This window comes from Podarcis bocagei (assembly GCF_964188305.1).
Source record: "Podarcis bocagei genome assembly, chromosome: 7".
NCBI lineage: Eukaryota > Metazoa > Chordata > Lepidosauria > Squamata > Lacertidae > Podarcis > Podarcis bocagei.
The window spans coordinates 69,848,562-69,872,939 of NC_138132.1; the positions used below are offsets into that span (position 1 = coordinate 69,848,562).

The 24,378-nt window shown below is 46.6% G+C and overlaps 1 protein-coding gene across 12 annotated transcripts in view; it reads right to left on the reverse strand.

Annotated features, from left to right (window-relative positions):
* Window positions 1–17,541: 17,541 nt before the first annotated feature.
* Window positions 17,542–24,378, reverse strand: part of EPHB2 (EPH receptor B2) — a 128,882-nt gene continuing 122,045 nt past the window's right edge. For all 12 annotated transcript variants that reach the window (XM_081201450.1, XM_081201442.1, XM_081201447.1 and 9 more), the window contains exon 16: window positions 17,542–24,178. In XM_081201450.1, the coding sequence (XP_081057576.1) occupies window positions 24,070–24,178 (109 nt within the window). In that variant the 3' untranslated portion in view covers window positions 17,542–24,069. The remainder of the gene's footprint in view (window positions 24,179–24,378) is intronic.

Sequence of the window (24,378 nt, forward strand, 5' to 3'; positions counted from 1 at the left end):
GGTGGCCAAAGTATTGGAGCCTCAGCTTCACGATCTGTCCTTCCAGTGAGCACTCAGGGCTGATTTCCTTAAGAATGATTACCAGAATGTATACCTACTGTTTCACTGAAGGACTTTCGACTTTGTGCGCTCGTTTACCAAAGACGCACCGTGCCAGAGGAGGTGCTTGTCATTCACAATGGTGCCGTGCATGCGAAATTAACTCAAACTCAAAATAACTCAAAACATTATGGTACGTATTGCATTGAGCTGCTATGCGGCAATGACACCTTTGACACGACTGATGTTTGTCCTAAGTAGGTGCCTAAACAATACTTATAAGTTAAATGTGGTGGTGTTGTATACTTAAGTATAAGCGTACTGTAAATGCATGAGCAAATAAAAAAGTTAGTTTCTTTTTCCTCCCTTCTTTTGTAAACAAGAGATAAGGTGTAAATGTGGTGTCTGATATAAGAATAATAAAAGTTAATATGGGGGCTAAACTAAATTTGGGGGTGCTGGGTGGATCTTTGCCCCCCGGTGGCACATATGCTAAAGACAGCGCTGGGTGCGAGATACCAGGGGTTCCAGGCATATGCCCAGAGTTTGTGCTTCCTCTGAGAATGAGGCACAGAGGAGACTGTGGTGTCCTCATGATATCAGGTTTATTTATACGTATATGCAACCTGAGTCTGCGATGGAGGGGCTCAGAGCATCGACACCTCAAAAGGGCCTTGTTTCTCCACAGGCTACGGGGGAATGCCAGACAAGATGGGCTTTGGGCCTGATCCAACAGGGGTCTTCCCATGTTCTTATCCTTCTTTTTGGCCCCAGTCTGTGCTTGCTTCCCACCTTTGGCAAAACAAAAACCAGTGTTTCCTGTGGACACAGCAGGGTTTGGAGCAGAGGCAAGGCTTGGGCCTGTTTCTATGGTGTGTGCAAACACTTATGTGCAGATTCATTCTGACTGCTTCTTGGGCCATTGAAATCAGAGTACTCCAGGGTGAGCTGAGTTTTCATGCTCTTTTGCTCCACGTTGTTCTCCATCTTCACTCTTGCATCCTTTCCCCCAAAGTTATTGAGCTCTTTCTTTTTTTTGCAAAATCTAAAAAAAAACCACAAAAAACCATTGAGCTACTTTTTTTAGGAAATTCACCAAAACCTACACTCCCCACATGTATGGGTTGCCATACATTCAGATTTTCCCAGACATTTCAGCAATTTCTGCACGGACACTGCTTCAGACTGCAGTATTCTGGCTACATCAGGCAAATTCCAGACGTATGACAACCCTATTCCAGTTCATAACTTCCATTCTGGCTCGGCTGAGCTCTACAGTTCTGGGCTGGTTCTGGGCCAAACTGCATGCTACATTATTCAATCTCCTGCCACTCCCAAAAGAATACTTAAAACTGGCCACTTCAATTATAATGGACCCTAAAACTCTCTATTTTCCAAGGACAAAGTCAGGCACCTACAAGGAATTATTGCTCTTTTTATAGCAGCTCACACAGAAATAGCACATTTCTCAGAATGAGAGGAAAGGTCTGCAATGAGGAAGAGGGCCAATGGAATATGGATGGCCACTGGTACATGCTGATAAGCTAACACAGTCATGTAGGCTTGGTAGGAGCAAGGTGAAGCAAGATACTCCCCCCCCCCCAAGTGATTGGTAGCCTTTCCCTTCATATATTAATTCCAACCCCGGGGAACCCAGACCACCACTTTCTCAGATGTCATTTTGGCTTCACCAATATGTGTAAGAAGTCTGAAATAGATATTATGCCCAGACTTTAAATGTTGAAAGATAGGGCATAAGCATTATCCCAGGTGTGATATATACGCTATGTAAAAGGTAAAGGGACCCTGGCCGTTAGGTCTAGTCGTGGCCGACTCTGGGGTTGCGGCGCTCATCTCGCTTTATTGGCTGAGGGAGCTGGCGTACAGCTTCCGTGTCATGTGGCCAGCATGACTAAGCCGCTTCTGGTGAACCAGAGCAGTGCACGGAAACGCTGTATACCTTCCCACCACAGCAGTACCTATTTATTTACTTGCACTTCATGCTTTTGAACTGCTAGGTTGGCAGGAGCAGGGACTGAGCAATGGGAGCTCACCCCGTCGCGGGGATTCGAACTACCGACCTTCTGATCGGCAAGTCCTAGGCTCTGTGGTTTAACCCACAGCACCACCCGCGTCCCATTAAGAAGAATATAAATGGCTTAAAAACAAAAAAAAACAGCTTTGTAGTTGGATCGGTGCCTTAGCAAAAACCGAGACATGTACCTTACAGCTCTGCTCTGTGATGTTGCAACCATATTTGCATGCTGCACTGAATTCCGAAACAAAAGTTTTTAAACAATCAGATTGTGGCGAGAGTTTGTGTTCTGAGTCTCAAGAGGAAAGTCAGGACACAGCTCTGCCTGAGCAGGTATATCAGGAATAGCCATTTGCTGATGACAGGAGGTTGCTGCACTCACTAGGCCCAGCTCAGCCTGGCCCAGCCACTCACTCTTTCTGTTCCCATCTCCACCTGTCCCTTCGCATTCCCAGTCATCCTTTGGGAGCCCCAGGGTGGCCAGGAGTGGGCATCTGCTGCCACCTGCAGGCTGTTGCTTAGCTCTGGGCATCTCAGAGAACGGAAAGTAAATATGAGCAGGGTGGCTTAGGGATTCAATGAGTGGTTCACATTTTAATATAGATGTACTTAATTCACACCTCCCAAATCAATGTATGAACCGAAACACAGTTATCCTCCCAATTCTGCACTTTTCCAAATAGTACAGTGTAGCGTTCCAAACTTTTTGTATATTCAGAGAAAGTGTGCATAAGAATGGGGAAAAATATTAGTGAAAAGAGCAAGCAGAAATGCATTAAATTGGGGGAAATTGCTTGCACAAAGGCATGCGCTCAGCAAAACTGCATGTAAAATGTGTGTAGGGTTGCCATATTTTGAAGAACAAAAAAAGAGGGCACATTTGCCAACTTCTACTTTTGACTGTGGATCGCTATGACAAGTCTCATTTTACATACCCATGGAAAAGAGGACATGTCCTGGAAAAAGAGGACATATGGCAACCCTACATGGTTAGGAGAATTGTGCGCCATCATGATACAGAATGTTCATGCACATTTTTCTTTTTGATACTGCATAACAGACTCACAATTATGAAGAGCTGAAGAGTGGAGAAAACAAGAAACCAAAGTAGATAAATCTGTCCACCCCCAGCTAAAAGAACCAGTAATACCTGCAAGTTTGGATGCTGTGGATACTCAGGGTAGACCTGCTGAAATTAACAGACCTCGGTTAGTCAGGTGCTTGTTGTAAGGAACTCCAGGACAGATGCTGCCCTGAGTCCTCTTTAACCAGTGCTCCAGTCCAATGAACAACACCAAGTCTGCGAGCTGATATTTTAATTTCCCATAATGCCCCTGAAGTAGTGTCACTTTGGGGCATGGAATGGTGGATCCCCTCCCCATAGATTGCATTATGGGCAGGGGACCATTAGAAGGTGCATTGCTAAGAGGCCCCTCAGCCCTGGAGTAAGCCCACCCACACTGCAATGAGTTCCTCCACTTATGCATCTAGATGTTTTGCTTTTCCCTCAACTGGTACCAGACATGGAGCCCTCAAAGGATGAACCAGGCACCCTACAGGTTCAGGACCTTGGGGAGTGAGCTGTCATGGACCAGGTGTGCACAGAAGAATGGTGGGAGGCACCAGCTGGGGAACCCCCAACAAAAGGAAGCTCAGAGCCTGGGGATTGGTGGTGGGATAACAATGAATGGTCCGAGGGAGAAGCCTGGGAGGAGAGGGTAGTGGAAGCTGAAGAAGAGGTAGCAGGGGTTTGTGAGCAGGGAGAATCTGTGGCAGAGGGAAGTCTAGAATCAGAGTCAGAAACTGAAGCAAGTGAGGGAGACCAAAAGGCAGAAATGAGTCAGACTAGTGAAGAAGCCAGGGTGTTTCCCCCTCCTGCTGTGACCTGCTCCCTTCTAGCCTGGTATCCCAGAACCAGAAGATGTATGAAGAGGGAGGAGCAGGGATGGCACATTCTCTGATTGCTTGGGAAGGGGGTGGAGGAAGAGGAGATTTTGGCAGCTGTGGAAAGGCAGTATATGAATTTAATAATAGGGCAGTATATGAATTTAATAATAATATAATAATTTATTATTTATACCCCACTCATCTGGCTGGGTTTCCCCAGCCACTCTGGGTGGCTTCCAACAGAATATTAAAATACAATGATTCATCCAGTATTAAAAGCTTCCCTAAACAGGGCTGCCTTCAGATGTCTTCTAAAAGTCCAATAGTTGTTAACCACTGGTTGAAAAAACCCTAATGAATCATTTCTCCCACCCATCCCAAATTAATTTCAGGCTGAATCCGGCTCATATGTCCCCTGGGTTGGGTCTGGCTGGGGCTAATCTGGGTCCCTGAACAGCCCCGCTGAATACTGCATCAAGCACTTTGCAACACCATCAAAGCAGATAGCTGCAAACTATTATTTCATCACGTTTCTCCCCCCTTTGATTCCCCCACTCACTGCTTTGAGGTGTGGCTTAGCCACGGCACACATGCCCTTCAAGGAAATGCCCTGGGTGTATTTCAGGCAAATTGTGGTACAAAAACTGTGCATATAAGAAGGGCACACTCAAACGCTGACTGATTTTCCTGATGACTTAAAAGAGAAAAGAAAAAAGATCACCAATCAATGCAGAAAGGTAGCAACACTGGACAAATGAGAAACCAAGAGGAAGGAAAGTTGGGCAGATGTTTTCACCTGCAAAACGTAGAGGGATGGGGAGTGAGTGAGTCTGGGTGCACCTTTAAAAATGCTAGGAGGTGTGTGCACTAGTGCTAGGGAAGGTGAGTGCCTAGGCATCAAAGAGCAAGTCTTGCAAGGTTTATCCCCATGGAAAAGAAAATTTCCCCAAATCTTCCTTGCAGCTGTCCTTCCCCCCACTGCCGGCTGAGCAGGCCATGCTGAGCCCCTTTTATGTGCTCATTAAATGGGTCACCAGTAGGTAACAGGAGGAAATTACCCCTCATTTTATTCTGAGGAGCTGCAGACCCAGCACTCCCCTGTAGCTAAACAGCAGGGTTGACAAAGGAGGTTTGAGAACGGGAGCTAACAATGTGGCTTAACCCCTTCCGTGCCTCTTCCGTCCGCCTGGGGGATGTGCAGCGTGATCGAGGGCTCCTGCTTTCTCCTGTGATCTGTTTGCCTCCAGCTCCTCCTCCATCCCCTCCTTACCTTTTGCCACATTGCCCATCCCCTGATACGGTACCCCCTCACACAAGACATAGTTAAATAGAGGGAATTCACTCCTGCAAAATGTAATCATCGCCACCAACTCATGTGGCTTTAAAAGAAGATTGGAACAATTCAGAGGGACAAAGCAAGCTGACTGATACCGTGCCGTTGGTTCATCTAGCTCAGCGTTGTCCACACTGAAGTTTGGGATTTCAAGCAGGAGATTCTCACAACCCTACTTGAAGATGCTGAGAGTCCAGATCAAGGCTTCTGCAAGCAAAGTCGATGTCTATCAGTGCACTTTCACTTCGTGGAGGATAAGACTATTGATGATTCCTAGCAATGATGGCTACATTCTGATTCCGCTGCCAGGGCCAGTAAGCGAGTTGCCTGGAATTGCAGGTGGGGAGTATTGCTGTTGTGGGCTTCCCAGAAACATTGGGTTGGCCACTATGAGAGTAGGATACTGGACTAGGTGGAGAAGGACTCTTCTTATGTTCTTTCTGAGATTTAGAGTTGCTACCAAGTTTTGCATTTCTGGACTCAGAAGCCCTTGTTCCCCAAAGGGGAACATTGTTTCTGGCTGCAAGTGATATCTCAATGCAGATAGCACTTCCTGGATCAGGATGGGGTTGGAACAAATTCAGTGGGCAAACTCACTGAGGCTCCCTCTGGTTTGGCTCAGTGGAGCCACATGTGCAAATATCCCTACCTACCAACAAATAACAGTTGGGAGTGAGAATTCCCCAAGCTAAACCAAGTCATTGCAGCCTGGGTAAGAACATGATCTATGTGGTGGACTCTGGGCTCCAGCCATCAAACTACCTTCTCAAGAGCTGACCAAGCCTAGATTGCTCTTGTTATTACTATTCAAACTGTTGTTCCTCTTAATAAAAAGGGAAGAGGGGAAGGGTGGGAGGGAGTGTGTGTTGGAATCTGCTGTTGATGAAGGTTGCTTTGGGCATTTGGACAGAGGGGGACAGCTTTCTGAGAAGGGCCATAGAGAATGCTGATTTTATACCAGGAACAGGGATCCTGTAGACCTCCAGATGTTACTGAACAACCATTCCCCTCGTGCCCAATGACCATGATTGCTGGGGCAAGGCTGAAGGGTCCCAAAACATCTGGAGGGTCCCAAAACATCTGGAGGTCTGGAAGATGCCCTATTTCTGGTCAAGAACTTTTCTACATTATTTGGAATCCTCTCTGAACAATTAATTCCCATTGACTAGTTACCAATTGATCCTTCCAGACCATTAACCATATGCATTTCTGTACACACACACACACACACACACACACACACACACAGACACACAGACACTACAGTTAACTTGAAGAGCTATACAGTGATACCTCGGGTTACAGATGCTTCAGGTTACAGACTCCACTAACCCAGAAATAGTACCTCAGTACTGGCCTATATGGACCAATGACCTGACTCAGTATAAGACAGCTTTCTATGTTCTTGGGAAGTGTGTGTGTATATGTGTGCCCTGTAAGGACAACATTGGATCTTTTATATGTTCCCTATAAAAATTGCTTGCTTGGGCAGAGTCCCTTCTTTGTCTATACAGTGGTATCTCGGGTTACATACGCTTCAGGTTACAGACTCCGCTAACCCAGAAATAGTACCTTGGGTTAAGAACTTTGCTTCAGGATGAGAACAGAAATCATGCAGCGGTGCAGCAGCGGCGGTGGGAGGCCCCATTAGCTAAAGTGGTACCTCAGGTTAAGAACAGTTTCGGGTTAAGAACGGGCCTCCAGAACGAATTAAGTTCTTAACCCGAGGTACCACTGTATTGCAAAATTCAGAGAAGTGCGAATTTCAAAGGATGGCTCTTTTTCGGTTTTCATATTGTTTTGGAAAGGATGAATTCAGTTGGTTTGCCTTTAGTGAGACTTGAGTTGAATTCCCTCCCCATCCCTAATACAGAGAAAGCCCTTACTGAGCCTTGCCTTACTGGCGATTCAGAGCTACATCCAGCCATAATTGTCACCTCCTCCCACAAAGGTGTAGCTTCTGGAAGAGTGGCGCTCACGTTCAGAGGTGCATTCATGTTCGGAGCCCCACCTGTGACCCTGCTTGCTAGGTGGGATCCCTTTGACACAAAATGAAACGAGCCCCTTTTACAAGGTCACCTTCAGCCCTTGCCTTGTAGTTGTTAGAAGTCAGTGCCTTCCCCTGGGTGGAGATGAGGCCAAAGATTTTTTTTAAAAAAGGAGATAGCAAGCTATCAGCAGATGCTGGGGCTGTCAGAGCCCCATCAGAAACGGGTACAAAAGACTCCGCAGTGGGGAACAGGCAGAGAATTAATTGGCCTTGTATTGACAAAAGCAGCAGGCAACACTGGATTGTCAAGGTCAGCAAGGCAAGGCTGGAATCAGGCTACCCAAACGCGTGAGATAATAGGCACTGAGAACAAATGCAGAGGGGAGGGGGGCAGCCATGGGGCAGCCCATCAGCACAGCTAGCGCACCAAGTGCCATGCAGAGGCAATGGCTGAATTGATGGCGGAGGTGCACGCCATTTGCTGAGCCTGCAGAATGAATTGGGTAAGCAGGAGAGGGCTGCAGAGATTTGGTCTGCATTGGTGGTGGTGTTGGAGCTTATCTTGAGCATGATGGGAATAACTGCTGGAGGCTCCCCACAATCCTTCCTCCCCACATAGCTCAGTGGTAGAGCATCTGCCTTGCAAGCAGAAGGTCCCAGGTTCAATCCCCAGCATCTCCTAGCAGGGTTGGAAGGGACTCCTGCCTGAAATCCCAGCGTAGACAACACAGAGCTAGATGGACTTGCTATAAGTCAGCTTCCTGGGTTCTTATATGGCCACCTTCTTCTGGACTGAGCAGAAAACCACTTGACATTCTTGACGGTAGGTGGTATCCAACTAAGCTTTACTCAGAGTTGTTGGCATCCATGTGTCTCGAGAGACAATGGAGTGCACCCCTGGGGGTGAAGCCAAACCTCTGTGCTAGTAGCACTGCAGTGACCTCCCTGGGGCATGTTTATGGAGGTCCTGGGCTGCCTAGATGACAAGACCCCCCTCTCAGCCTTGCTTATGTGGACCAAAGGAAAGCAGAGCAATAAACTTGGCACCAGCCTGGCTGCAGGAGTTGCCGGAAGGAAGCGTACATAGAGGCATCCAACCATCTTAGGGACATCCAACCATCTTAGGGACTCACTAGGGTGGTGGCTTTGATTTGCCTTCCCGTGACTGATCCATGCACACGGCTTTGTGTTTCCAACTCAAGACCCATTGAAGAACATCTCATCCAGTTCAATCTTTGAAAAACAGCTTTGAAAAACTTTTTCATATTCTCCAGTGTGCTACCCTTGCCGTTGTGGCGGCACGGGGTTGCCGTTCTGTGACTGGACTTACGCTACTTGTTGAATGGTTCATTTATCCAGCCTGTATAACGTTTACTGCACATGTAGCTTGTTAAGATAGAGTTGTACATTTATCCCCTCCATGTTTACAGTATCTCCAGGCTTTGTCTTGCACATGGCACCTTAGTATGTTTGTTGTTTGAATGGTTATAAGTCTATCTCTAGTCTAGCTATGATTCTAGTAAATTTGGTTTTATACTTATAAGCCAGTTTGTGGTGTTGTTGTTTTGTTGGCTTTTTTTTCTCCTGAAGATATTCCAGAAGGCAGCAAAGGTTTCTTCTTTAATTGAAAGACTGCATGTAGGTATCCTAACAAGAAAGAAGATTCCACCTAAACATTAGGAAGAACTTCCTGACAGTAAGAGCTGTTCGACAGTGGAATTTGCTGCCAAGGAGTGTGGTGGAGTCTCCTTCTTTGGAGGTCTTTAAGCAGAGGCTTGACAACCATATGTCAGGAGTGCTCTGATGGTGTTTCCTGCTTGGCAGGGGGTTGGACTCGATGGCCCTTGTGGTCTCTTCCATCTCTATGATTCTATGATTCTATGAAATAAACTTTTTCTAGAAGGGTTGCCATATGTCCTCTTTTTCCAGGACACGTCCTCTTTTTCATGGGTAGAGTTGTCACAATGATCCATAGTTAGAAGTCGGCAAATGTGTCCTCTTTTTTGCTCTTCTGAATATGGCAACCCTAATTTCTACTATATATTTTGGAAAGTGGTTTGCCTGTTTCTAACCAATTTCCCCCCTGATGGTTTCAGAGATCTAGGAGATCCAGGAACAGTTTGGATACAGCTGGACACCCTTTTGATACAGGATTGAAGATGGAACCTTTAAAAACTGCAGTGCTTTTAACCACTGGCTTCAGAACTGTACAGATTTGGGGGGCTTCTTATAATTCTCATGCAACACCAGTGACAAAGCTGCTAAAACAGCCTTATCTCAGCTGAGTTCCTAGACCCACTTACATGGGAGAAGGCCATTCCTCCATCGTGAATTTTTCCAGTGCATGAGTGGGGTTCAGCTGAGCCCACCTCCCAATTATTTCCAGGCATCACCTTCAAATGAACATAAATAGGAGTTTGTGATAAATGGTCCCAAAGCACCCCCAAACCAACACACCATTTTCATGGACATCAGAGTGTTTTGAGTTTTGTTTGTTTGTTTCACACCTGGTGAAAATTAACATGAAATCAGTAAGTAGCTAAAAGGAATGGTGTGTGGAGCAGGGGGAGGCAGGGCATTGAAAGCAATGTCTGCTTGCGTTTCCAGCCAACTAGGCTGAAGTGGCTGAGAGGCGTCAATGGTGCTGTTTGTGTGGCTGATTCCCAACACTTCTCAGTTCCTCCTCTCCTCTCCCCACTCCCCACACCTTCACCTCTGCTCCTCCACCCATCCTCCCCCTCCATTCCAGGGAAAATAAATCAAGGCAAATTGCACAAGGCAGCCGATATGCACATGTCAAACATTTCTTAATGGAGTAGCTCAATGAAGGTTTCTGCCACCTGGGTGTGGGGGCTGGGGGGGTAGGTTGGCCCTCAACTTGGGGAAAGAGATGATAAGGAGAGGGAGCAGAGTGTAGGGGAGAGAAGAAGGAACAAAGAGAGGCAGGAGATAGGAAAGAGAATACTTTTGGTTCTGCCTTTGCATCTCAGAGTATGAAATGATCTGGGCATGTTTTCAAGGTGGAACTTTTAAGGAATTCCTTAGAATAAAATCTGAATGTTGTGTGGTGCATGCTCAATTCATTCCTGTTTTCCCCTGCCACATTAATAATAATAATAATAATAATAATAATAATAATAATAATAATAATAATAATAATAATAATAATAATAATAAATAAATAAATAATACTTGCCCTTCACCAGCAGGTCGCAGGCCAGGTTACCACACTTTAAAAGCAGTTAACACTGATGCACTTGTGTGACAAAGAGTCCTCCTGCTGGTACCAGATTTCGGTTTTTTTGCAAACCGCTTTGATGATTTGAACTGATATTACCCTTGCTGGGACCTTTCCCTGGAAAATCAGAGCCTCACTATGTCAGGTTCCTATTGGAAGACCGGACAAACGCTAGAACATTAGCAGTGGTGAAGTTTTTATCGGTGGTTTCAAGAACCAATAATCCCTAACTTTAAGTCTGAACAAAATGCTTGTTTAACCTGGAGATAGGCTGTCTGAATTGTGCATTGCTTTGTAACAATTTGTTGGGTCTCTGGACTGTGATAAAGATTGATTGATATAATCAAGATGTATCTAAATCTTGTGAAATAAATAAGATTCTTTCTGCAGGGAAGTAAGAGCAATTTTTACCTTTGTATAATAGACTAATTTCCACACACACTTGCACACCCTTTTTTCTATCTTCCATTCAGGGAAGGAAGGAGCATTATTTGGGTTCAAGGCCACATCCCAGCCAGGCAAAAGCACTCAAGGAGGGTACGAGGAGCAATGGGGGCGGGATGGGGGGTGGGCTGAGATTCTCCAACCATGGGATAGGTCTCATCCAAGCCTCATCTTGGAATGAAAGGATTTCCCTTGTTATTCCTCTGATACTAGGGTTGCTACCTTTGTTCTGGCAAAATATAGGACAGGGCGGGGTGGCTGGGGGGCATTCCCCCTCCCCATCTGTTGCTGAAGTGCCTTCAAAGCAATCCATTGCAATCTATTGCAGCCTAACAGGATGGCCCCTCTGGAATTTGCCCCACCCACCCACAAATTTGTTAATCTGTCTGTCCTTGGCTACACAGAACTTAAATACATGACCTTTCACACACCCTTTCAAAGACATGCATTGGAGAGGATCCGTAACTTGGCAGAGAGAGAGAGATGGGGGGGGGGAGAGAGAGAGGACCTGATTTAGGTTTGATGAGGCCCTAAGCTACTGAAGGTGATGGGGCCCTTTATATGTCCAGCTGTCCTTTGTCAACAACATACAGTGGTACCTCGGGTTGCATACACTTCAGGTTACAGACGCTTCAGGTTACAGACTCCGCTAACCCACAAATAGTACCTTGAGTTAAGAACTTTGCTTCAGGTTGAGAACTGAAATCGTGCTCCAGCGGTTTGGCAGCAACAGGAGGCCCTATTAGCTAAAGTGGTGCTTCAGGTTAAGAACAGTTTCAGGTTAAGAATGGACCTCTGGAACAAATTAAGTACTTAACACGAGGTACCACTGTATTGTCACTGTTTTTTTGTGTTGAATGTATGCTATATGGTAATTTATGGAGCTAATAGGTATCTAAAGCCATTTGCACATAACAAAATATGTATTTTATCAAAGTAATTGTTGAACTGAAATACAATTAAGAAGAAGTATATTAATAGTGAAATACAATTAAGAAGAAGTATATTAATAGTGAAATAATTATTAAGCTCTAACTTAAAATTTTGGAAATGTACATCCTGTTTTTTCCCCTTTAATTTTTTTAGGGGGCCCCAAGAAAGTGGGGCCCTAAGCTATAGCTTGTTTAGCTTATATGTAAATCCAGCACTGCCTGAAATACAGGACAAAATTGTATCAATACAAGATGTAGCACTTTACATTGAAATACAGGACAACCTTGTATTATACAGAAGGGGTGGCAGCCCTATCTGATACCCACTACTGCTTTTGAACTTCGATTAGATGAGCAGAACTTCCAAAGTTATTTCCCAAATGAGTGTGCTTTTTGTTTGCCACAGATCTGTCCATTTGCACCTTTTACGTTACCAGCGAATATGTGCACCATGATTACACTGTTACGTGAGCTCCACATTAGAAAAGAGAGTGGAGAATTTGGAACTGCAGGTTGTAAGCGGAATTCAGATGAGGTTTCAGAACCTCCCCCTAGGATTACATTGCAGAAGTTGGGCCTTTTCGGCAAACAGAGCGTTCAGTGTTTGCCTCACTGAAGAAGGGACATATTAGAGCTGGAGGGAAAGTTGAGATTTGGGTAAGCAAAATGACCAAGGGGGTGGAGCAACATCACCGTGAAGAAAGGTTCCAATATACAACATTATTGTATATAATAATGGTTTAGGGAAGAGGCAAGTCAATAGGGGCATGATAGAGGCTTATAAAATTAGTGTGGAGAAAATGGATAGCGAAAATCTTCACTCTCCCACTCATAATACCAGAACTTGAGGACACTCAATGACACTGAATGTTGGAAGATTGAGAACAAATAGAAGAAAGAAATGTATTTATGCAGTGCATAAACTGTTGGATCTGCTCTCATCAGATGCCCATCAACCTGGATAACTTTAAAGGAGGATTAGGCAAATGCAAGGAGGGTAAGGCTATCCGTGGCTACCAGCCACAATGTCTATGTTCTTCCTTCACTGTTGGAGGCAATATGTCTCTGAATACAAGTTTCTGAGAATTAGAATTAGGGAGCAGGCTCAGGTGTGGCTTGTGGACTTGTCCTGGGGGCATCTGGTTGGCCACTGTGAGCACAGGTTGTGGAATTAGATGGGCCTTTGGCCTGATCCTGCAGCAGGTCTCTTCTTAAATTCTCACATTGTTCTCTCCAAGCTGTTGAAAATGAGTTTGGCAAAGGACTGCTGTGGGAAATGAGATTTTTTTTTTTTTTTTAAAAAAGGGAGTCCTGTTTTGTTTTCTCCCCTTAAGTCAAGCAATAGGACAAAGGAACAATATAGTTCCACGTCTTCAGGGATTCCATGCTCCACATGGCCACGGGGCCTGTCATTCATAGGTTGACTTTGCGGTGTCTGGCAGAAGTGCAGATTAAGAGTGGCACAAGTCCTGGAGAGCATCTCTGACCTGAAATTTTGCTCATTTTTTTTGCAGCATTTTCTGCAGTTGTGTGAGATCGTTCCCTCTTTATGCTAGCAACAAACATGGCGGCCCCCTTTTTTTGCGGGTCTACGGACTGTAGCGGGTCTACAGACTGTACTGATAAAATGCTGGGCTTTCATTGTCCAATGGTATTGGGCTTCTACCAGAATGCTCCTCCAATCACAATTAGCCAAGAAAACAGGAAAGGCGAGAATTTCCCAATTATCCTTATTTGGTGCGAAAAGCTTCCTCCCCTCCCCCACCCGTCACGTTTAGGAATGGGAGGGGGGATGTTGATCTCTCCTGATGTGCGCTGAACTTTTGAACCTGCGACGACCTATTTTAATTTTTTTTTTTTAGTTTTTCAGGAGTCATGTAAAGTTCATTGCCCTTTTGCACATTTGCACCACCAAGGGGACACAAGGGAGCACATCAAAAGCAATATCCGTCAACCTGAGGATGCATTCAGGATCCATCATTGTATTAGCAACCCCAGTGAAACACCAGTAGCTGTGGGAGGCGCAACGTGCAGCATAGGCACATGCAACAATATCTCTTTGTGCAGAACATGGGGACCTTTCTTCATCTGCACCAATTAGGAAGCTGCCTCGCTGTGAGTCGGAGGGGTCCGCAAGACCGACACCCAAATGTACCCAATTTTCGCTGGTTCAGTGCTCTTTCCTTCCTGCCAGAGCTCATAAGGATCCAAACACCAATTTGCTGAGCACACAAGGGGTGTGAAATCCCTTCTCAAAGTTAATTGGAGCCGATTGAAGCTTCAGAGAGATGGTGGGCAAGCGAATTCTTCCAGAGTGAATTGGGCATGTTCTATAGATAAGAGCTTTGTGGGGCGTTTTCTCTTTCTCTCCCCCGCCCCTGCCCCGCAAAGCTTTGATCGGGGATGAGCTGCACGGCCATTTTGGTATCAGCGGCTCCACTCACAAGGCGTACTAAAATGGCCATCTCAGTCGCTTCTGATCTTGGTATTCTAAACGTTATGCTTTCCAGCTGGGCTGAATCGGATACCCAGGCAGACCCTGAGTGTTGTGCAAGCTCTAGATTTGGAAGAACTGCCCCCTCCATGCACAATAATGCCTCCATCTCTACTCTGTTGCCGGCACTCTCTTGCTTGCCCATGATATAGGAATTCTTAAATATAGAATAAATATAGTCTTAAATATAGAATAAATGTTGATAATTTCACAAGGTAAACACACATACATAAGTATATAAACCACATGTCTAAAATAGTACAAGAGAGCAACCCACAAGCCATCTTGGCTCTCCTAAAGACTAAATATTTCCTCTGCCTCCTTAATTCCACCTGCCTGAGAACAGATAGCAACTAGGGGAAGTTCCTGAAGGGATTCCTTTCCTAGATCTATGGACCTCCTTTGCATTAATGGTCATTGTTTGCCCAGATGCTCTGCATTGAGGGATGTCTGACTGACTTCCTGGTTGTCTTATCAAATGCTAATGTTTTGTGCAAACTGTGTCTGGAACTATGTAAAACTTGCTAAATCCTCAGGAATATCACACCTTGGCCTGCCTGAGCCACAATAACCCCACCTTATGTGTGATGTAGGGATGCGGGTGGCGCTGCGGGTTAAACCACAGAGCCTAGGGCTTGCCGATCAGAAGGGGTGAAGGGGAAACAGTTGCTAATGGAATGACCCAAGTCAGCAGTGGGCTGATGAGAAAGTATCAATGGCAGTGAGGAGCCAGCGCATGAGGTGTCCTTTGGGGCCATCAGGGTGCTAATTGCTGATCTTGAGAAACATCTGCTATGGGGAAGCTGTGGGTCCTAATCACGTTGTTGGGACACTAGTTTCCATCAGCCCCAGCCAGTGTGGCTAATAGCCAAGAATAGTGAGAGATGGAGTCCAGCAACATCATGAGAACCACAGCTCCCCCCCCCGCCAACCCATGAGCAGCACTTCTTTCCCCAGCATTCCTTTCCCAATCCCATCTCTGACATCTGTGCTCATGGTCAGCCATGGGAGAAGCTGATTCAGACCATGTGCATCAGCTGTTGGGAGTTGAGGCCTTTGAAAGGTGCCTCCTCAGAAGCAAAGGCCAGGGCTTTCTTCTCCACACCTCGTTCCCAAAGCACACATTTGTCACCCGCTTTTGCCAGAAACTGCTGATAGGTCACACTTCCCCTCTTCCACTTGAATTAAAGTGGGATGGCACATTCCAATGTAAGTATGCAAAATAAGATTTACCTTGATGAGTGATTTTGCCATATGTCGCTGTGCTCCGCTGTGAGTCCGTGTCCTGCATGGTGGCCATTTTTTGGAAGCAAGCCAGCAAGCCCAGATTGTTAACTCACACAGAGATGCAGGGCACTTTCCTTAGAGGGCAGATGATCCTGATGTTTGTCTGCCTCAAGAGTGATCAAACTGTCTCATCCCACTTAACACAACAGAGCTAGCCTAGTTAACACCCAGAGCCATGAATGATGCAACAACCGGACTTTAATTTGTTAATTTTCTCCATTCTCACTGTGCTCTTATAGCCATTTTCTCAAAACAGCCCTGAGCGTGCCCAGGGCTGGCATGGAATTTCAGATTTAATCTATTTCCAGTCTGGTTTATTGAATAATTGCAATTGGAGGGTCCTCCCCTACACTTGTGGGAGTGGGAGCCTCCTCTTGGGGAGCTTGCGCTTACACAACTCAATGTTTCGGTGAAACTTTCCTCAGTCACCTTTCTCCAACACAGGGATTGAAGGTGACTTGCTACGTGTCGCTGCTTCGTGATCCTGTGAATTTTCACACAAGCGGTACAGCTGCAGAGGGGAGAGGGCAGTTTCTAACTCACAAATCAGAACCGTGTTGAAGGGAGGCAGCAAAGTTCTGACTGGTGAGGGAGAAACTTTCAGGCTAAAGAACCAGGAAATGGAGTGCACCTCAGGCTACGGCAGTTGAGTTTCTCGGATGGCTGCCAGAGACCCAGCAGAACCCAACCTTGAGTGCTGCCCAGTGACACAATCAATGCCACTCACCACCCTCCCTGACAACCCCTGACAGCATTTTAGCAATGAAAGGGGGGCAGTGCCACTTTTGAATGGAAGCTACTCCCACTTCCCATCTACTGTGGCTCCCTTCAGTTGTTGGGGGCAAGCAACCCTTATCATCCCCAACAAATGTGTGTTGGTGTAAAACTGCTATAGCTTTGTGAGCTCTGTGGCTTTCACAGGCTGGGTTTTATAGACCAGGGTTTCCTAAACTTGGGTCTCCAACTGCTTTTTTTTGGACTACAACTCCCATCATCCCTAGCTAGCAGGACCAGTGGCCAGGGATGATGGGAATTGTGGTCTCAAAACAGCTGGAGACCCAAGTTTGGGAAACCCCGTATAGACTATCTAGAAACTGGGCATTGTGAGGAGAGGCAGGACTGAGATTTGGAGATATGCTTCAAGGTCCAGACTATGGGAAGTCCCGAAAAATTAATACTTATAATTTGGATGATAATTTGGTCTTTTTTATTTTAGTTTTTTATTTTAATTGGATTATGATTTTTTATTGGAAAATTAATAAAAATGATTTAACACACAAAAGAAGAAATTGGGCATTGCGTTTTGAGTAAACAATGATGGCAAGATAGCCCCCATAGGTGGGCACCAAGCTTCTCTCTTAAAGGGGACACCACTAGGTGCCCAGTAAGGAAGGCCTTGAGTGGCAGCATGCCTGATTCAGGGCAGTGAAAGGCCCCTTTGAGACCCTTCACCAGTGCCCCAATCCCACCCCCACCCCACCGTGCAGTGATGAGCACTAAGGGGCTCATTGCCTTCCATAAAGGGAGGATATATGGAATTCAAATCATATAAAACCAGGGCTCGAGTCTTTCCATTTCTAGCTCTGCCTACTTTTACCTGTGCCCTTACCTGCCTCTGGCATGTGGAAGCTTGCCCAGAATGGAATGTGACCTTCAGGCTGAATTTTAGCCCCCCTCCCCCAACCTTGGTAGGCTTATGGGGAGTGAGGCCTGCAGGCTCCATCAGGCAGGACTGCCTAAAAGCCAGAGCCATTCCCAAGCTTCACTTCCATTCTGCATGGTTATCCAACGAGGCAGTCGACAGATGGCGAACAAAGAATAAGAGCCCGCCAGTGAGTGCTTCAAACTTTTACACTTCACATTTATTTTGAAAAAAAAGTCTTCTTAAAAATACTCCTACAAAGGCATCGGAGCAGCAGATTTTGTTTCCTTTATAAATACATCTGGTTTATTATTATTATTATTCATTATTATTCTTTCCTCCCCAGCAACATCAAAAGATGCATCATGGAGCCAGGAGAAGGCCCTGGTCGGAATGGAAGACACCCCCATGTGAGCAGGGCTGGAACGCCACTTACCTATTCACATTTTCTAAAAAATACAAACATGGTCAGGGGAACAGCAAATGTCGCACACCCAAGGCCATGGCCCATGGGCAGGTGGAGATTGCGCAGGCATTCTGAAGTAGAGACCTGTGCAGTAAATGGGTCACCATTGAGCAGGGAGAAGAGGCTTGGAAACTGAAGACGTTGCTCTGAGCCAGAGCTGAGGTGCAGGGCTGCAGGGTAGGGGTGGGGTAGGAGAGAACCCAAAGTGGCAACAAACGCCTGGCCAGTTTGGTTTTCATCTTGAGACTGGTGATGGTTGGTGCATGGGGATCTTCTGGGGGAAAAAAAGATCCTTTAGCTGTCATTCCTGCATTGCAGGAAGTTGGACCAGATGACTCCAGATGCTGCTGAAGGAATCATTCTATGATGCTATGACTTTTTTCAGGGCTGTTTGTTGCAGTTGGCCGCCACTCTTCCCTCCTACATCTGCTGTTTTTTCAGTAGTGTTCATTTCAACCTCTTGGTTGGTTCCAGCCAATCAGGAATCATGCACTGGATGCAATGATACTAGCCAATCAGGAATCACAGACTGGATGTGAACTATGGTAGCCAGTTGGAATGAGTGATGGGCTAATGTCGATTGTGGTTAAATGAAACCTTTCAGAGCCAGGGAAGTGCTTCCTGTACTGTTCACAGGGACACATCTAACCTATCAAGCAGCAAGAAGGGAAAGATCTCTCAGAAACCACCCCCAATGTACTCTCTTTTAATCCTGATACTGTTGTAGGTGAAACTGTCACCTGCTGTTCTAACCCTTGCAGTAAGAGATCTCCCAACTTGGTGGCAACAACAGTGGTGTTTCCAGTTGTCTTTCTAGCAGCATTAGAACACAGGGGCACTGGAAGCAGCAGGCAGGGGTCTTTCCTAGCCCTGCCTGGAGATTGAACCTGGGACCTTCTGCATGCAAAGAAGGTGCTCTACCCCTGAGCTACAGCCCATCAGCCGGTTTCATCCTTATTGGAGTGGGCATGGAACTTAAAAACCAAAGTCTACCCCTGGAACTGGTGATGGGGCATGAATCAAAAGACGTCCAGCTTGAAGAGGACAGCAAGTATCTGAGAACAAGGCCAGGCTGCATCAGTTGCTGCAGGGCCCACCCAGAATTTAAAACAGTAGCCATCTACTATTATGGCCTTCTAGATGTTGCTGGACTCCCATAATCCCTGACCACTGGCCCTGCTGGCTGTAGGGGCTGATAGGTATTCCCCAACATCTGGCTCCTCTTTGCTGATCTGCAGAACATGGAAGTGTAGACAAAACTGAAAGGGGGCACAGACAAGGCAGCCCGCAAGAGCCAGACCAGAGCCTTCTAGCCTGTTTCTTTAGATAGCCCAAGGCCTCTGGAAAGCCTGTTCTCATGAAAGAAAGGCAAGGGAGATGCTGAGGCCATTGAGTCTTCCTGGAAGTCACAAGAGGGACAGGCTGTAACCCCACCTTATAGGTATGATTCCCCAGTAGAAGGAATATCCACCTAGGATGAACCCAATCTGACCCATGTCTGTTCTCTCAGCATCTCATATTTTCTTCCACCCTTTGGATAATCAATCCATCATTATCCTCAGCAGTGTGTGATGGTACCATGGGGAAACGGCTTCCATGCTACTGGGCATGTGCAAAGGGTGGGGTTGGGCAGCAGAGACCAAGGCCTAACACAGGGCTGGGGAACCTGCAGCCCTCCCAATATTGCTGGGAGCCAATTTCTATACCCCACAACCATTGATCAGGCTGGCAAGGGCTGATGTATGTTATGAAACCAACAGCACCTGGAGGACTCAAAGCTAAGCTTTAATGCATAAAAGAAGACCAGATGAGAAGAAGCACCTGGTTCTGAAACCCAACACACAACTCATTTGTTCCACTGAATTCAGTGGGACTGACTTCTTGAGTTGGCATGTATAGGATTGCACTGCAAGCTGGGTTTGTTCACGGGTAGAGTTTTAAAGCAGGGGTGGTGAACTGGATCTGGCTAATGGGCTGGATCCTTACCTCCCCATCCCACTCTGGGTCAGGTTTGGCAGGTTGCAGGCAGCCTGCCCACCTGTCAATCACCTGACATCAATGCCAGGCAACCCATTTTTGCCCATGTGGCTTGAAAGCCAACTGTGTGGGTATAGGCACTGCACTTCACTTGCCCTGATGATCAGCTGATTGGTGGTAACAGCAACACCCCCTGCTTCCAGCCCAGCTGCATGCTTATCTGCCCCACACCTGACATAAAGTATGTCATCGGATGTAGGACATGTGAGCATGGCTTGACCAAAACATCCTAGTGTTCCAAATCCGGAGACTGGTGGACCTAATGAAGCTACCTACCAGAGGCTTCTCCACCCCTGTCTTAAACCAAGGAAGTTCCATTCCAGTTCAGTTACTGTTCTGCTTTAAATAAAAGAAAATCACAGTGAAATATTTGAGCGTTCTATCAGACTTTTGCATTTAGGAATTGCTTTTCTCTGCTCCTCTCTCCCAGCAGCCCCAAAGTGCTTGCCTTTGATATGCAAATCCTGGGGCCCTACTGAGAAAGTTGCTCTTTCTGACACAGCACGCCATCCCTCTCCACTCCTAGCCCTATCACAGTGTCCAGAACTTCCAGGGCCCAGGGCCTGACGATTTATTGCTATCTTCAACAGAATGCTGCCAATCCAGTTTCAGTTCCAGGATTGCTAAAAAAAAACGTGGCGACGGCAGAGGAAGGTGGCAGGCATGGGATGAGGAGAGGTTGGGTGCTGGCTCAGCGTGTTGGAAGAAATCAGAAGGGTGACTCAAGTAGTTGCAATCGGGTGATGCGGACCGACAGGACAGCTCTGGTGCATTAAAGGCAAGCGCTGTGCATGGCACAGTCCTGATTCCGAATTCTGACACCGCCCTTGAAATACCTGCAAAATAAGTCTCTCTGCTGGCTTAAGGACAGAGAAAAGTCGAGTGTGCATGTATGCGGGGGGAAGCACAGTCGAGGAGAAAGAGGGGAGATTTCCAGGATCCTGGTGAGGTCACAATGAAATATCTAGCATAGATGGGTGAGTCCCATCTCATTAGAACAATGGAAGAAATGAGGTGAGTCTCCATCAGCCCCCTTCTCTTGAAATCGTAGTCTGCATTAGGCGTGCTGTGAGCGCACTCTCTCTCTCACACACACACACAAATACAGTGAAATGGCTCAGGAAGATGTCTGTGTTGTGTTGTGTTAACTCTGCTGGTGAAGACAGCTCCCCTGCCCTCCCTCCCATGACGCCAGCAGCACCCAGTGGAACAAGACCGGGCCTTAGTCAGGAGGGAAGGGTCAGGGCAGCTTTAGTGCAAAGATATGTCAGGTCCTTCCCTCCCGTGCAAAGGAGCTTGCACGGAAGACCAGAAGGAAGGCAGCAGAGCACAAAGGCCAAGGCTGGCTCAGGTTCTAGGGGATAGCTTGGTGTGGCACTAAATGGGGATGGATTGGAATGGGACACCCTGCCCCACCAACCAATGGGATGAAAGCTACCCATGGCATTGTAAGAGCTCTTTGCTCTGTACAACCAAGCTACACCTGATTCTGTGATAGCTGTATGGGATTATGACAGATTTCAGGGCACTGACATCTGTTTCTCCCTGCAATGCGCGCACACCTCTGGCAAGTCCACAAGATGGTATATGTACTTTTGCCAGCATTTGTATTTATTTATTTTTTAATCAGCCCAGGTAACCTATCTACAGCAGCCCAGTTCAGGAGTAACAGAAAATTGGGGCTTTCTGCCATGCGAACAAGCTAAGGCTTGCATCTTTCCTTTTCTTCTTTTCCTCTTTTCTGGTCACAAGGAAGAGATCAGATGTTTTTGATCTATTTTTAACCAAGGCACAGTTCCCCACAATGTCCGAACTCAAGGACTGAAGGTTTGTTTAAACTAGGATTTAAGAACAAACCAGGATCTGAAAAAATGTTTTAGTGCTGGTTGATCTCATTAGCTCTACGTCAATTCTTTATGACATCTGAATACTGGAAAGCATGATTTGTTCAAAGCTAGAAACCAGGAGCCACCTAGGACTCCTTCTTTTATGCAGCCTCTGACATCTCCAAAAGCTGCCCCATTCTTCTGCCCCATCAGAGTTCCCTTCTTCCTGTTTGTTTTTTCCATTCTCCCAGAGTTTTCCTCTCCTTCTGTGTACTTTCATGACCATCTGTGCAATATTTAATTGATAAAAAATAAATCTAAGCTTTTATTTGGGGATACATTTTATTCTGCATTTGTCTTTAGTCTGGATCCCAGATAGTTCTCTCTAAGGTGAAACAAACCACATTTCTTTAAAGTTTGGATGTCATGGGGAATCATTACTACTTTAAAATTAGAAGCCAAAGTTTACAAACTCCTTCTGATTTGCTTGAAAGAGGAAGCACTGCTCATTCATGTAGCAGATGTCTGCAATTTTCCATTATCCCTGAACCAGGCCTTTGTCTCTCAAACCCGGAGAGATGAAAATTCTGTGGAACTATTGGCACTGCTGGTTATCATTACCTTCCCCTACAGAAATAAGAGACCCTGAGCTAAGCAGAGTGACCCTTTCCAACCTGTGATCCCCCTGACAGTGACATGGTGGGTTTCCAAACTATTCACAACTTTCCCTGTTCTTTGAACCTTCAGAAGGACAGACTGAGTCAGTGAGGAGAGACTTTCTGCAAGGTTAAGCTCCAACCAACAGTCTTCTCACAACCTGCCAGAGCTTGGCCATGGCAGGTCTGAGACCCACAATACCACCCATGTGCTGAGCACCAGCTGGGCTCCAACTTGTGGCTGCCGAGACTGAGATATGGGGCCTTGGGCTGGAGGTTAAAAGTCCTGCCGTGAGCCTTTCCTGACAAGGCTACAGGCTCCCCTGTTGTTGACCTTCCTCCACTTTTGTTTCCAGTCTCCTCAGGATGCTGAAGGACAGTTGAGGGTGTGTCAGAGGACTTCAAGAACCATTGCCCCACGCTCCTCCAGCCCTCTTAGATGTTCCTTCACTCCCAGCTGAACTTCTCAGTTTAAGGCCCCCTCGGAGCAATTCCCAAGTTGGTATCATTTTTGAAAACTATCACAACATCTCTGCACGAGGTTCAGCAAGGGGTCCCCAATATGAAACAGCAGACAAGCCAACTAACTTTGAGACAACTGCTAAGGGATGACAAAAGACTTAGGAGCAGCCTGGCAGAACAGGGGGAAGGGGTTAGAGTGTGTCCGAAATGCTCATGGCCCCCTGGGAGTGCTCAGCCAGGAAGCTGCCCAGGAGGAGACAACAGAGTGTCCCTGGGAGAGAAGAACAGTGGATTTGCCATCCTGTTTTCTTTTTTCTTTTTGTTAAAAACAAAACAACTCGGCTCCCCCCAAAATAATACTTCCCCCCTCCCCCCCACATCCCATTGTAAACAAAGTAGAAAAAGATGGAACAACGACAACCAGATGGAAATGCACATCAAATCTACAACATACTGCATGGAACAGGACGAGAGGGGCAGGGAGTTTCCCGCCAGAAGCAGGTCATTGGCAAACCATGAAGCCTTCTCAAATGTCTTGTGCATATTGATATGTAGGAACTGCCACCGGGAAGTGCAGCGCGCAGAGCCTCTAGGAGGCGCCGCTTGCAAAAACAGTCCCAGCGCAACAGAGACCAAGACCTCCGAAAGCCCCATGACTTTGCTTTCCCCAGTGTGGGGCAAAGATTCTCTTTCGTACAGAGGAGGAGGTATGGGTGGGTGGATGGGTGGGTAGGTGAGCTTCGCCCAGATCCAGTCCTTCAGAGGAAAGGAAGTTAAAAAGACGTGTCCATCTCTGAAGTCTGTGACTCTAGAGGTGACCCCATTACATGGGTGGAAAGTTTGCTGGCACCTGTCCCCTCTTCGGTCCGCAGATCTGCTGGCTGTTGTGGGAAGGGGAGGGCATGCCCAGCAACACTTGTAGGGACATGCAGTTTTGTAACCTCCCCCCCCTCCCTGAAGACTTTCTGGTCCACTCTGTGCCCCAGGAGGTCCAACTCGTGCAAAGGAGGAGGGCGAAAGGGTCCCTCTGGATCCCTCCCTAGCTTGCTTGTCTCAGAGCCCTTAAAGAGAAATCCACTGCGGTTCTGTTTCATTTTAAAACATCCTTCTAAATAAGAGTCCTTCCTCTTCCCTTTTTTTCTGGATTCTTGAAGTCTGCAGCATCTTTGCCCTGTGGCTGCCCCTTCCCTGTAGCTGCCGTCTCCATGGGGGAGCATTAAGACCCGCCCAAGGGCTCAGACACACAGGGACAAAAGGGGAACAGGACCTTGAGGAAGAGGTGTGTGCAAGTACCCAGCTTCTCAAACCTCCACGGACTGGATTTGATTCATCTGTGCTCGCATCACCTGGATACTGTTCAGGATTTTCTTCTGGTGCCCAGCTAATGTGACCCCTACTCGCAGGATGTCCCTAGGGGAGAAAAAAGACCCACAGCAACAACAAGAGAGAAGCATTAGTGGTGGCAAAAATTGGGGGCATTGCACACTATTAATTATAGACGCAGTCATACGATCATAGAGTTGGAAGGGACCATGAATCTCAACATGTGGTCCCCCATCCAGTTTGAAACCATACTGTACCCTGCTTAGCTTTGCTAAGTGGTCAACCAA